This window comes from Mobula hypostoma, unplaced genomic scaffold, assembly GCF_963921235.1.
Source record: "Mobula hypostoma unplaced genomic scaffold, sMobHyp1.1 scaffold_36, whole genome shotgun sequence".
NCBI classification, from domain to species: domain Eukaryota; kingdom Metazoa; phylum Chordata; class Chondrichthyes; order Myliobatiformes; family Myliobatidae; genus Mobula; species Mobula hypostoma.
The window spans coordinates 2724065-2738928 of record NW_026948187.1 but is presented as its reverse complement, the minus strand read 5'-3'; the positions used below and the strand labels follow the sequence as shown (position 1 = coordinate 2738928).

The window sequence follows — 14864 nt, the reverse complement described above, 5'->3', positions numbered from 1 at the left end:
GGGATCAGTCTGGTGAATCTTCATTGCACTCTGTATAACAAATACTCTCTAACCTCTTTGTTAATCTTCTATGGAATTAATTTCCATCTTCTGCAGCCCCGTGTTGCCCCAAACACTCACCTTCCACCCCTGTCACCGGACCATCTGGTGAATTGGATCAGACAGCTTCGCTCGCGTGTCCTTTCAGGAAACAACAATTTTCTCTTCATATTAATGACTGTCTAAACTTGCTGTGAACAAGATTCTGTGTTACAAGATTGTGAGTTACAGAGTCTAGGACAGCTGTCACCGTCATGGGCTGCGAGTGCAGACAGGGATTGGGGTCACTGAGCTGTGCATCAGAGAAGGACACGGGTTTGTACAGCCTCCTGTGGGGTAGAAATGTCCACACGGTGAATTCGGATCTGCTGGCACATCGGGAGTCTGAAAGGGAAAGGGAATAGGGAAGGGGCTGAGCAGAGAGTTTTAACAGGGGAACCTGTTCAGGGATGGAGGGGTACAGGAGCTGTCTGATAGATCGTTTTCATTGTTTTTTATAATCTGACAGATGGTGACTGAGGAAGAAGCTTGTTGACGGAGGATACCCGGAGGCGAGCAGGTCAGATACGGAATCAGGAATTGAATTGAATTGACTTTATTTCTTACATCCATCAGGAGTAAAAATCGTTACGTTACGTCTCCATCTAAATGTGCAACGTGCAATCATAGTAATTTATAATAGTTTATAATAAATAAAACAGACAATGTAATATAGAGTACACTCAGATCAGCGTTGGTACATCAATCTGATGGCCTGGTGGAAGAAGCTGTCCCGGAGCCTGTTGGTCCTGGCTTTTATGTTGCAGTACCGTTTCCCGGATGGTATCAGGAGAGTGACAGTCATGTGATTTCCTGTGTCACGGGTACAGACAGTCGTCTCAAGTGAGGGGTTTGTGTGGAGATTCAGTTTCCCTGGAGATGGAGGAAAGAGGACACACCAACAGGTGGAACCAGTTGTGGGAAGACATGGTTTGTCAGGTCTGACGACGAGCTGAATTTGTCATAACCTTCAGACTGAATCAGAAAACAATTCTGAGGTTATTTGAAATGTCAGAAGCAGGGGAGATGTGTTCACATGTGCAGAGGGCAGGGGTTGTGTCTCCATCAGACCCTCAGTGAGATGGTTCAAGTTACAATGTGCAGGGGTGAAAACACAGTGTTTGGGGACGGATTTAAACACTGATTCTGACACAGTGAGAGGGTTAGTTCTGCCATAAGCAGGAAACATTAATGTAGAAAGAGACAGGAACTTCATCAATTCTACACTGGTCCCATTTATCAGCACTTGGTTCATAGCCGACTGTATCTCGGCAGTTTCTTTTTTTTTTCTTTTCAAATCTTTTTATTATTATTATTATATTATTCAAAAATAATACGAGTACATCAAATTAAGCAACACTTACAATGTCTAAAGGAAAAAAAAACATTATTTTAAAGATTGAAAAATTTTGCTGATAATTTTAAAAAAACCTGCTAAGCAGAAAAAGTGGGATAAAACCCCATCAGGTGTACAACCCGGAGCCATGCGTAATACAAAAAGCCTCTAAAAATAAACATCAAACCGCCAGCAAGAAAAAAAAAATACCAAAAATTTACAATTAGATCATGGAGGAAATCTATCAATTAACTCAAATGATAATAACGAGCAAATGAACCCCATTTTTTCTCTAAATCAAATAAAGTTTCAAAGGTTCGACTTCTAATTTTCTCTAAACTAAGACATAGCATCACTGGAGAGAACCATTGTGACAAAGTGGGAGCTGATGTATCCTTCCACTTCAACAAAATGACCCTCCTAGCTATCAATGTAACAAATGCAATAACATGATGGTCAGACATAGAGATATCACGGATATTTTGAGGAATTATTCCAAAAAGCACAGTTAATTTGCTAAGTTGTAAATTAATTTTAAGTGCTTTAGAAATTGTCGAAAAAACTGACATCCAGTACTGTTCCTGTATAGAACAAGACCAAAATATGTTGTCATCGTCCGGTCCAAAAAGACCGTATTCCGGTTCAAGGTCTGGTCCATCGACCATTTATCCAGGTTTTCCTGTCTACACTGGACATCTGGTAGATCATCAAGTTTCGGGCCGACCAAGAGCGTCTTTCACCGAGTTGATCTGCCAGTAGCACCGGGCGTTTTTTTTTTTTGTTTTTTTTTGGAGTTCCAAACAATCACACTTTATTTAAACAGTACAATTCCAAATTCAAATACTTCAGGACAACTGCCCACACTCAGTGATTTTAACAGTGTCTGTTGGTGTTCCATTCGTGGTGCCGCAGCTCCCCATCTTCTTTAGCACATCCATTCCTTCTACCACAGATCCAAACACAACATGTTTCCCATCCAACCAGCTGCTCCCTGTGATGCATATGAAGAACTGGGAACCATTTGTACTTGGTCCAGCATTGGCCATGGACAGGATGCCCGGCCCCGTGTGCTTCAGCTGAAAATTCTCATCCTTAAACTTCTCCCCATAGATGGACTTGCCTCCAGTGCCGTTATGTTTTGTGAAGTCGCCACCCTGGCACATGAAGCCAGGAATGATTCTGTGGAACGTTGAGCCTTTGTAACCGAAACCCTTCTCGCCTGTGCATAATGCACGGAAGTTTTCTGCAGTCTTTGGGACAACATCTGGTCTTAGCTCCATCACTAGGCGACCCTGGGGTTTATCCCGAATAGAGATGTCCATAAAAACCTTGGGGTTTTTGCCGGCCATGGTTCTGCAGTTTCCGAGGTCGGAGAAAAACGCAAGCGTCAAGCTGTACACTGCCTTTGTCACTTTGCGACAATGCAGCCAAAAAGCGGAGAAGCGATACCAACAACTGTCCGGACCCTTTCAGATCCTGCTAGTCTTCCCTCTATTAAGTTAGACCGACTGTCTACAGGACACCGAATTATCCTACTTCTCTCCAACGTTTGAAGTAGGTTTGGTGTAATTTCTCTCAATCTTTGACATAAGTTGTCTTTTTCTCCCTCGTCGCGAAAGCTCTTTTGGAATATAGCTGATCGTGTAAAATAGCTGATATTTCACCAACCAAATGAGAGAGGCGGACCTGCTTTGTATGCATACTCCTCTTCTCGGCTGATAGTCCTGTCGAACTGTTCTGCCCGCCGCCTCTAGCGTCTGATGTTATTGCAAGCGTGATGACGTTTACGGAAGGCGACGCAGGGGCCAAACTCGATTGGGATCGTTGCAGCGACAGAGGCAAAGTTTGTGCCGGGTCGTTCGGAGGGCCTGGCGGGGCAGGTGATTGGGGACGGGTGTGGTGGGGGGACCTTCGGAAACGGGAGGAGTGTGGATAGGAACATCGGATGGAAGCGATGGCTGGGGAGTGCGAAGAAGGGGAGGTTTGTAAATGGGGGAAGTGAGGCCGTTTGATGAGTGACGATGGGTGATTGAGTTGGTGGAGGGAGACGGACGGGGTAGAGTCGGACGAAAGAGAGGGGGTAGGGTTGCAACTCGCACAATATTTAAGTGTGAGCTGGCATGTGGCAAATAACGGCATTGCAGTCAATTCCACAGAAAATAATCTAACCATCTGGCTGGACTTCATTGGTAACGAAAGCTTGTTGACCAGAACTGGTTCCATTAAGAAATCGGCGATAAATAAGGGAGAATGTGGATACACTGCAGTGACCACTACTTCCCTGACATCCCAAGGCTTTTCTGCCAAATGTCACTAGCCAAATACTAGAGATAATTATGAATATTCCATATTTGCCTAAATTTGTGCAGCTCCATCCAGCATTTAACAACATTCTCCAACCTATGGCTTGTATCACTTACTATATCACCAAGGAGAAAAAAAAGGTGGAAATCTGCGGAAAATAGGCATAAAATACCGAAAAGGATTCGGTGGTAATGCAGCATTCTGTGGAGAAAGAAGCAGTTAAGATTCAGATGTGATTCTTAATCATGGCAGAGATCTTTCATCAGTTCTAAGGAAAAGCCATTAACCTGACACAATTGCTCTGTTTCTCTGCAGAATGCTGAATGAAGTGACAAGTATTCCTAGCACTTATTTTCATTGAAAAGATGTTGCCATTCTATCATTGTGGTGGCTGGGTCGAAATCCTGGAATACCAACGCCATCCCCATCAGGAGTGCAGATTTCCTTAACCAGAAGAAGTGCAGTTGTTCCGGATGCATTCACTGTCACTTCCTTTGGGGCAATGATGGATGTGCAGTAAAATCTGGCATGGGATAATGAACTGTGGATTCTGAAAAGTCAATAACTGAAAACAGCGTTATAGACTGCTACAGCACAGTGCAGGTCATTCGGGCTAACCACTCCCTCCTAAATCGCCCTCTACTTTTCTAAAATCCATATGTCTACCTAAAAATTTCTTTCATGTCCACAATATATCTGCCTCTACCATCACCCTGATGGTCAGTGTGTTCCACGCACCACTCTCTGTGCTTAAAAAAAATCTTACACCTGATATCCCCCTGTACTTTTCTCCGGTCACCTTAAAATGATGCCCTCTCATATTAGCCACTTCTGCACTGGGAGAAAAGGTCTCTGGCTGTCTTTCTTGCGAGCCTTCAAGTGTAACTGAAGTTGACTTCAGCCTGTGATGATGTGTTCCCCTTTTCAGCATCATTCGTGATTGTGCAGGATGATGGCAGTTCCATTTATGCAAGATTGGGATCCGCTGCAGACTTTGGGTGAAGGAGCATATGGCGAGTAACTCATGCACTTCAAAAAGTAATTCTTAAAAACTAATTTGGTAGATCAACAATAGCACTCATTTAAGGAGGTATTTCCGAACTTGCAGCAAAAGTCTGGAGGAAGAAACTCCCCACGAGAAGGGTGCACCATCTGTGGAGAATTCCCAAGGAAGTTAGGATGCTATATCTTTGAAATAATATACGTTGTAATGAGGATTAATTAATTGATGGTAGTCAAGAGGACTGGGAAAGTTTAAAACTACAAGGTATGCCACAAAAATTGTAAAGAATGTGGGACACATGAGAAAATTATTAAAAATATTGACAGGCTGTTTACAGAAATACGAGCAAAAAGCCAAAAGTAATGTTGGTTTTTGAGGATCATTGTAAAATTGGGAATGAGAAGTTACAGATTCTAAATAATGAAAATAATAACAGATTGCAAAGGTCTGTAGGGAGAGGGATTTTTTTTTTTTATCAGTGAAAAAGTACAGGACAAAATTGTATCTTTACAAATGAGTGGCATCAGAGATAGTGGATGCATTGGTTGTAATCTGAGTAGACCGGATGTATGTTCTCAAATTTGTTGAAAATATAAAGATAAGTGGCTTATCATGTGATGCAGAGTCCACAAGAGCCTGCAACGTGATGAGCACAGGTTAAGTGGATAAGCAGGAAAGTGGCCTTTGAAATATAATACAGAAAAAAATATAAAGTTGCCTGCCTGCTCTGGAAAGAAGAAAGAAAAAACTGATTGTTAAATAGAGAGGTGTTTAGAGAATGTTGCAGTGCAAACTCAATCTCTAGCACACAAAAAGGGTATGTAGGTTAAACAAATATGCAGAAAGGCCAATGGAATGTTGGCCTTTATTGTAAGGGTTATGGAGTACAGGGGTAAGGATATTTTGTAGCAACTTTATTGGGAGCTCTTGGGACAACACCTGGCGTTCTGAGTACAGTTTAGATCTTGTCTTTAATAAAGGACATACTTGAATCAGGGGATTCACATATGGGGGCGAGGGGTGAACGTGTAGGGAACAATGAGAAGTGATCTTACTGAAGCAAGATTCTGAGGGTGTTGCCAGACAAGATGCTGAGACGATGTTTCTCCAAATGAGGATATCTAGAAAATGTGATATAGTTTGAGAAATTGGTTTCCCATTGATCAGGAGATGAAGAGGAATTTCTTCTGCAGGTTGTGATCCTTTGGAATTCTCCACGTTAAGAGTTGTGGTAGAGCCATAGAATATACAATATATTGTAGGCATATGAACTACATGGAAATCTACAGGTGCAGAGAGAGAGTTGGAAAGTGGTGTAGAGGCCAAAACCAGATCAATAATGATCTTATTGCATGGGGAAGCAGGGATGAAAAGCCATTTGGCTCATGCTCTGTTTCTGATGCATTTAACTCAATGGATCATTCAAAAGTTTTGCAATGTACACAACTGTTTTGTATTTGATCGTAGGGTACAATTGGCATGTTGGAGAATCCATCTACTTGGGCACCTGAGTGAAATGAGGCCTGGGATTTGGGATTAAATTTAAGCGTGATGTAAAATGACATAATTTAAGACAATATTAATGATTTGCGAACTGATACCAAGTTCAGTCTTTGATTAATTTGATCTGCCTTCCCACAGAGCCTGACGTGGGGATGCCCGAGACAGATGCTCATGGGTTTTTCCAGTAGCTGATAGCAGGAGTGGGAAGTGCTCCTCATTATTTATCCCTTTGTTTTAAGTGAGTGTTTATGATGTACAGCAGCAGTTTTCTCTATTTCGACGTGTATTACTGAGCATGATCCTAGATGGATTGACCTGCCGATGTTTGCTCTCGAAGAGCTTTGTCTGCCAGAATTGAACTAGCACTATAACCAGCAGTAAGGAGGTTAACAGTGCTTTGTCCCAATTTCCAAATTAGATCAATTTTGGAGCTCACCATAGTTCCCTTTGACAGTAAAACGCTGTTCATGGATGGGTGACCTCCCAACGTACATCTTCAGAAGTTTCATCATTCTTCCAGGCCAGCCTTAATACTCAACTTTCATATAGGCATTGGAAGTCTAGTGTGCACCCAGATTAAGCCACAAAGTATTCTCTGAGCCAATTGTCCAGCAATTGTATCTGACTTATTAGTGTTACTAAATCTGCAGAAATCTGTTCCATTTGTACAATTGATATTTTGAGGGTTTGGAGAATTAGAAAACGATGTAAATTCAAAATACCTGATTTATATTTGCCTTTGCCTACTTTCAGGAATATCTTCACAGCACTGGAATTACACACAGGGACATCAAGCCAGATAATCTGTTACTTGATGACCAAAGTATAAGGATGCAAATCTCTTCAGTTTTATTGTGTAATAGAACAAAAATTGGGTATTGTTATGCCTTACTCACAGCATTTCAGACATTTAGACAATAGACAATAGATGCAGGAGTAGGCCATTCAGCCCTTCGAGCCAGCACCGCCATTCTCTGTGATCATGGCTGATCATCCACTATCAGTACCCAGTTCCTGCCTTATCCCCATAACCTTTGATTCCGCTATCTTTAAGAGCTCTATCCATCTCTTTTTTGAAAGCATCCAGAGACTTGACCTCCACAGCCTTCTGGGGCAGAGCATTCCATATATCCACCACTCTCTGGGTAAAAAAGCTTTTCCTCAACTCCGTTCTAAATGGCCTACCCCTAATTCTTAAACTGTGGCCTCTGGTTCTGGACTTACCCATCAGCGGGAACATGCTTCCTACCTGTAGCGTGTCCAATCTCTTAATAATCTTCTATGTTTCAATAAGGTCCCCTCTCAACCTTCTAAACTCCAGAGTATACAAGCCCAGTCGCTCCAATCTTTCGACATATGACAGTCCCGCCATCCCGGGAATTAACCTTGTGAGCCTACGCTGCACTCTCTCAATAGCAAGAATGTCCTTCCTCAAATTTGGAGACCAAAACTGCACACAGTACACCAGGTGAGGTCTCACCAGGGCCCTGCACAGCTGCAGAAGGACCTCCTTGCTCTTATACTCAATTCCCCTTGTTATGAAGGCCAGTATGCCATTAGCTTTTTTCACTGCCTGCTGTACTTGCATGCTTGCTTTCAGTGACTGATGTACATCAACACCTAAATCTCGTTGTGCTTCCACTTTTCCTAACTTGACTCCATTTAGATAATAATCTGCCTTCCCGTTCTTACCACCAAAGTGGATAACCTCACATTTATCCATATTAAGCTGCATCTGCCCATTCACCCGGCCTGTCCAAGTCACCCTGCATTCTCATAACATCCTCCTCACATTTCACACTGCCTCCCAGCTTTGTGTCATCGGCAAATTTGCTAACGTTACTTTTAATTCACTCATCTAAATCATTAATATATATTATAAACAGCTGCGGTCCCAGCACTGAACCTTGCGGTATCCCACTGGTCACCGCCTGCCATTCCGAAAGGGACCCGTTAATCGCTACTCTTTGTTTTCTGTCAGCCAGCCAATTTTCAATCCATGCCAGTACTCTGCTCCCAATACCATGTGCCCTAATTTTGCCCAATAATCTGCTATGTGGGACTTTATCAAAGGCTTTCTGAAAGTCCAGGTACACTACATCCACTGGCTCTCCCTTGTCCATTTTCATAGTTACATCCTCAAAAAATTCCAGTAGATTAGTCAAGCACGATTTCCCCTTCGTAAATCCATGCTGACTCGGACCAATCCTGTTACTACTATCCAGATGTGCCGTAATTTCATCTTTTATAATTGACTCCAGCATCTTTCCCACCACTGACGTCAGGCTAACCGGTCTATAATTCCCTGTTTTCTCTCTTCCTCCCTTCTTGAAGAGAGGGACAACATTAGCCACCCTCCAATCCACAGGAACTGATCCTGAATCTATAGCACATTGGAAAATGATTACCAATCCGTCCACGATTTCTAAAGCCACCTCCTTATGTACCCTGGGATGCAGACCATCAGGTCCCCGGGACTTATCAGTCTTCAGACCCAACAGCCTATCCAACAGCACTTCCTGCCTAATATAAATTTCCTTCAATTCATCCATTACCCTGGGTCTTTTGGCCACTATTACATCTGGGAGATTGTTTGTGTCTTCCCTAGTGAAGACAGATCCAAAGTACCTGTTCAACTCGTCTGCCATTTCCTTGTTTCCCATAATAAATTCACCCGTTTCTGTCTTCAAGGGCCCAATTTTGGTCTTCACTACTTTTTTTTTCTTTTTCTTTTCAAATACTTAAAGAAGCTTCTACTATCCGCCTTTATATTCTTGGCTAGTTTACCTTCGTACCTCATTTTTTCTCCACGTATTGCCTTTTTAGTTACCTTCTGTTGCTCTTTAAAAGTTTCCCAATCCTCCCTTTTCCCAATCGTCTTTGCTATGTTTTACTTCTCTTTTATTTTTAGGATTATACTAAAGCCCTCGGCAACAATATTCGTACCAGTTGACAATGATGGAAAGCTGAATGGATCTTGAGTCAGTGATCCTTTCTGTAACTTCGTTCTCTTTGCTCAGTGTGCAAAGGATTTCTAGCAACGTAACAGGCTGAGATGTGCACATTCATCAATAACTGCTGTCATCTCCATGCTAGCTGATGGTGAGCATTTGCTGGATACAGTTAAACAGTTTTGAGATCCATTAGCCCATGTGGGAGGAGGCTACCCATCCAGTTTGAACATTTCCCCGCATGTCACCTAAACTTTGGAACTAGAGCTTTGGTCTTCAGAGCAACATCTGAATCAATGGGAGTGTTGCAGACCATGGGTCTATTTGTTCGATGTGTATGCTAAGGGAAGGTGGTCGGGGTTCCAGCTGAATTTATTTTTTTTTTCCCATTCCCCTGCAGTTTATCTCAAATTCATTTAATGGTGTTTTGACCTCGGCAAGCCTGGTGATTGAACAGACCGTTTTGTAAGAAGGTTTTGGGCAGGGTTCAATCCTGGTTATTATTGAATGGTTTGTGATATTTGGGAAATGCCCATGGCTGTGTTGGGTGTGCGATGGTTTAAAGTAGTGGTCACCAACCTTTCTGAGCCCAAGATCCCCCACCTCGACCTCAGTGAAAGGCAAGATCTACCTACTAAATCGTTTAGAGAAAAAAACAGCTCAGATTGTACTTCCAATTTGAGGCCTTTTATTTGGGAGAATTGTATTTGAATTACACAAAATACTTTTGTAAAACTTTCAAATTAATTCAAACAAGAAAACATTGTAACCAGCATATCAAACAGGCCATAACTGTCTTTCTTTAAGAATATTACATACTTCACACCTTTAATTGTAAGTTTCATTATTTAATTTTATTTCAACACGAAAAATAAATGAATAAAAATTGACTGTTGCACTCACTGTGATGACTGGGGCTGAATACTTTCTGCTAGTTCCCTGATATTTGGCTCATAACTACAGACAGCCAGTCTGAGATAGTCTGTGAGATGTAGGGTTTGCAACTGTCCTGTATTTCCCCCGCTAAGGTAGAGCGTTCCTATGAAACCTTTCGTGCCGAAATGCTTTACGCCGAAGCAATTACCATTAATTTATTTGGAAAAAAAAATCTGAGCGTTCCCAGACCCAAAAAAAAACCTACCAAATCATACCAAATAACACAGAAAAACTAAAATAACACTAACATATAATAAAAGCAGAAATGATATGATAAATACACAGCCTATATAAAGTAGAAATAATGAAGATTAAACCAAAACCGATTCATAGAACATAGAATAATGCAGCACAGTACAGGCCCTTCGGCCCACAATGTTCTGCCGACCCTCAAACCCTGCCTCCCATATACGCCCCCACCTTAAATTCCTCCATATACCTGTCTAGTAGTCTCTTAAACTTCACTAGTGTATCTGCCTCCACCATTGACTCAGGCAGTGCATTCCATGCACCAACCACTCTCTGAGTAAAAAACCTTCCTCTAATATCCCCCTTGAACTTCCCACCCTTTACCTTAAAGCCATGTCCTCTTGTATTGAGCAGTGGTGCCCTGGGGAAGAGGCGGTGGCTATCCACTCTATCTATTCTTCTTATTATCTTGTACACCTCTATCATGTCTCCTCTCATCCTCCTTCTCTCCAAAGAGTAAAGCCCTAGCTCCCTTAATCTCTGATCATAATGCATACTTTCTAAACTAGGCAGCATCCTGGTAAATCTCCTCTGTACCCTTTCCAATGCTTCCACATCCTTCCTATAGTGAGGTGACCGGAACTGGACACAGTACTCCAAGCGTGGCCTAACCAGAGTCTTATAGAGCTGCATCATTACATCGCGACTCTTAAACTCTATCCCTCGACTTATGAAAGCTAACACCCCATAAGCTTTCTTAACTACTCGATCCACCTGTGAGGCTACTTTCAGGGGTCTGTGGACATGTACCCCGAGATCCCTCTGCTCCTCCACACTACCAAGTATCCTGCCATTTACTTTGTACTCTGCCTTGGAGTTTGTCCTTCCAAAGTGTACCACCTCACACTTCTCCGGGTTGAACTTCATCTGCCATTTCTCAGACCACATCTGCATCCTATCAATGTCTCTCTGCAATCTTTGACAATCCTCTACACTATCCACAACACTACCAACCTTTGTGTTGTCTGCAAAGTTGCCAAACCACCCTTCAACCCCCTCATCCAGGTCGTTAATATAAATCACGAAAAGTAGAGGTCCCAGAACCGATTCTTGTGGGACAACACTAGTCGCAACCCTCCAATCGGAATGTACTCCCTCCATCACGAACCTCTGCCTTCTGCAGGCAAGGCAATTCTGAATCCATCTGGCCAAATATCCCCGGATCCCATGCTTTTTGACTTTCTGAATAAGCCTACCGTGTGGAACATTTTCAAATACCTTACTAAAATCCATGTAGATCACATCCACAGCACTACCCTCATCTATATGCTTGGCCACCTTCTCAAAGAACTATACCAGGCTTGTAAGACACGATCTGCCCTTCACAAAGCCATGCTGACTGTTTCTGATCAGACCATGATTCTCTACATGCCGATAGATCCTATCTCTAGGAATCTTTTCCAACAGCATTCTCACCGCAGACGTAAGAATTGGTGGTCTATAATTACCCGGACTATCCCTACGACCATTTTTGAACAAGGGAGACAACATTCGCCTCCTACCAATCCTCCGGTACCATTCCCGTGGACAACGGGGACATAAAGATCCTAGCCAGAGGCTCAACAATCTCTTCTCTCGCCTCGTGGAGCAGCCTGGGGAATATTCTTTCAGGCCCCGGGGACTTATCCATCCTAATGTACTTTAACAACTCCAACACCTCCTCTCCGTTAATATCAACATGCTCCAGAACATAAACCTCACACATGTTGTCCTCACAGTCATCAAGTTCCGTCTCATTGGTGAATACCGAAGAGAAGTATTCATTGAGGACCTCGCTCACTTCCACAGCCTCCAGGCACATCTTCCCACCTTTATCTCTAATCGGTCCTACCTTCACTCCTGTCATCCTTTTGTTTTTCACATAATTGAAGAATGCCTTGCGGTTTTCCTTTACCCTACTCGTCAAGGCCTTCTCATGCCTCCTCCTTGTTCTTCTCAGCCCCTTCTCAAGCTCCTTTCTTGCTACCCGATATTCCTTAATAGACCCATCTGATCCCTGATTCCTAAACCTAATGTATGTTGCCTTCTTCCACCTGACTAGATTTTCCTCCTCACTTATCACACATGGTTCCTTCACCCTACCATTCTTTATCTTCCTCACTGGGACAAATTTATTCCTGACATCCTGCAAGAGATTCCTAAACATCGACCACATGTCCATAGTACATTTCCCTGCAAAAGACATCATCCCAATTCACAGCCGCAAGTTCTAGCCCTATAGCCTCATAATTTGCACTTCCCCAATTGAAAACATTTCCTGTTCTCTCTGATTCTATCCTTTTCCATGATAATTCTAAAGGCCTGGGAGTGGTGCTCACTGTCCCCCAGATGCTCACCCACTGAGAGATCTGTAATCTGACACGGTTCATTGCCTAGTACTAGATCTAGTATGGCATTCCCCCTAGTCGGCCTGCCAGCATACTGTGACAGGAATCCGTTCTGAACAGACATAGAAAACTCTGCCCCCACCCCCCACCAAACCATTCGAACTAATCAGGTGCCAATGAATATTAAGAAAGTTAAAGTCACCCATGATAACAACCCTGTTATTTTTGCACCTTTCCGAAATCTGCCTCCCAATCGGCTCCTCTGTATCTCTGCTGCTACCAGGGGCCCCATATAGTACTCCCAATAGAGTAACTGCTCCCTTCCTGTTCCTGACTTCCACCCGTACTGACTCAAAAGAGGATCCTGCTACATTACCCACCCTTTTTGAAGCTGTAATAGTATCCCTGAGCAGTAATGCCACCCCTCCTCCCCCTTTCTCCCCTCTTTATCCCTTTTAAAGCACTGAAATCCTGGAATATTGAGAATCCATCCCTGTCCTGGTGACAGCCAAGTCTCTGTAATGGCCACTACATCATAGTTCCATGTATGTATCCAAGCTCTCAGCTCATCACCTTTGTTCCTGATGCTTCTTGCATTGAAGTACACACATTTCAGCCCTTCTGCCTTACTGTCTTTACACTGTTTATTCTGCTTCTCTTTCCTCAAAGCCTCTCTATATGTTAGATCTGGCTTTACTCCATGTAGTTCTTTCACTGCGCTATCGCTCCGGGTCCCAGCCTCCTTGCAAATTAGTTTAAACCCTCCCGAACCGTGCTAGCAAATCTACCTGCAAGGATATTGCTCCCCCTTGAGTTCAGGTGCAACCCTTCCAATCTGTACAGGTCCCACCTTCCCCAGAAGAGATCCCAATGATCCAAAAATATAAAACCCTGCTCCCTGCTCCAACTCCTCAGCCACGCATTCAACTGCCATCTCCTCCAATTCTGACCATCACTGTCACGTGTCACTGGCAGAAAACCTGAGAACGCCACCCTTGATGTTCTGTTCTTCAGCCTTCTGCCTAGTTCCCGAAACTCACACTTCAGGACCACATCCCTCATTCTGTCTATGTCGTTGGTACCAACATGTATCATGACTTCTGGTTGTTTTCCCTCTCGTACTAGGATGTTTTGCACCCGGTCAGAGACATCCCGGACTCTGGCACCAGGGAGGCCACAAACCATGCGGGTGTCCTTCTCACGTGCACAACCTCTCCTGTCTGCTCCCTGACTAGAGAGTCCGCAATGACGACAGCTCTCCTCTTTTCTGTACAAACTCTTCTGCACCACAGGGTCATACTCAGTGCCGGAGGCCCTGCCACCGTGTCTCACCCCTGGTCGGTGGTCCCCGCCAACATTATCCAGGATGGTGTACATATTATTCAGGGGAATGGCTAGACGGATGCTCTGCACTACCAGTCTACTTACTTTCGCTTTCCCCCCTCTGACTGTTACACAACGACCTGCTTCCGGCAGCCTAGAATAAATTCTCGCATTAATAGGGCCATATATCTGGAAACATTGGCTGCATGTCTGCAAGTCGTAGTAATGAACAGAAGATGGAAATAAACTTCCCAGTCCTCCGTGAGGACGTGAGAGATCTGGATCTCACTGTCCTGTCTGAACGGTGAACACGTGGATGACTGTCCTGATTGTGCGATTACTCTGTTTAACCCTCGCTGTCTGCAAAAACACAATAGGCCGAGCGGCCGCTTCTAGTGTGATAAAAATATGCAAAACAATTAACGACCCCAGGCATCGATCCAGGTGAAGTTTGGATACGATACCGGGCCGGGTGATGGAGGAAAATTTCCCCAGGTACAACTCAACGGTTGGGTTTACTCCCGACATCCCCACCTCAACGCACTCCTGGAACCAGTGCAACAAGGGCTGAGCGGCGGCTCATCTCAGGCGGTTCAGTGTGAAGGTCCCACAACCGGGACCAACCTGTGCTGGTTGTGTGCAGGAAGTGGGACGAGGCCGCCAGTTCGAGGAAGTTAACGGGACACTCTGCCCAACATCAGGTCTCCTTCCCTCCACCTCCCCCGGGATCGGCTTCAGTACTCACCGACGGAAATTGTCGGTCTCGTTCACCCTAGTGACCGGCCTCAGTACTCACCGATGGGAGCTTAATCTATTTGCCCCGCAGAAGTGAACGGAAAGAAAACCACCGCCCA

The 14864-nt window shown here is 43.8% G+C and overlaps 1 protein-coding gene and 1 long non-coding RNA gene across 2 annotated transcripts; both read right to left on the bottom strand.

Annotated features, from left to right (window-relative positions):
- Positions 1 to 618: 618 nt before the first annotated feature.
- LOC134341671 (peptidyl-prolyl cis-trans isomerase-like) lies at positions 619 to 3139 on the bottom strand. Its single transcript, XM_063039596.1, has one exon. It carries the CDS (start codon positions 2761 to 2763, stop codon positions 2260 to 2262), a length of 504 nt encoding a protein of 167 aa, XP_062895666.1. The 5' UTR covers positions 2764 to 3139; the 3' UTR covers positions 619 to 2259.
- LOC134341675 (uncharacterized) lies at positions 619 to 14864 on the bottom strand. Its single transcript, XR_010016836.1, has 2 exons — positions 14756 to 14864; positions 619 to 1053 (listed from the first exon to the last, which is right to left on the bottom strand). It is a non-coding gene; the product is annotated as an uncharacterized LOC134341675 (long non-coding RNA).

Excerpts from the sequence above, each read along its gene's own strand:
- LOC134341671 (XM_063039596.1), bottom strand. The coding sequence starts at position 2,763 with ATGGCCGGCAAAAACCCCAAGGTTTTTATGGACATCTCTATTCGGGAT.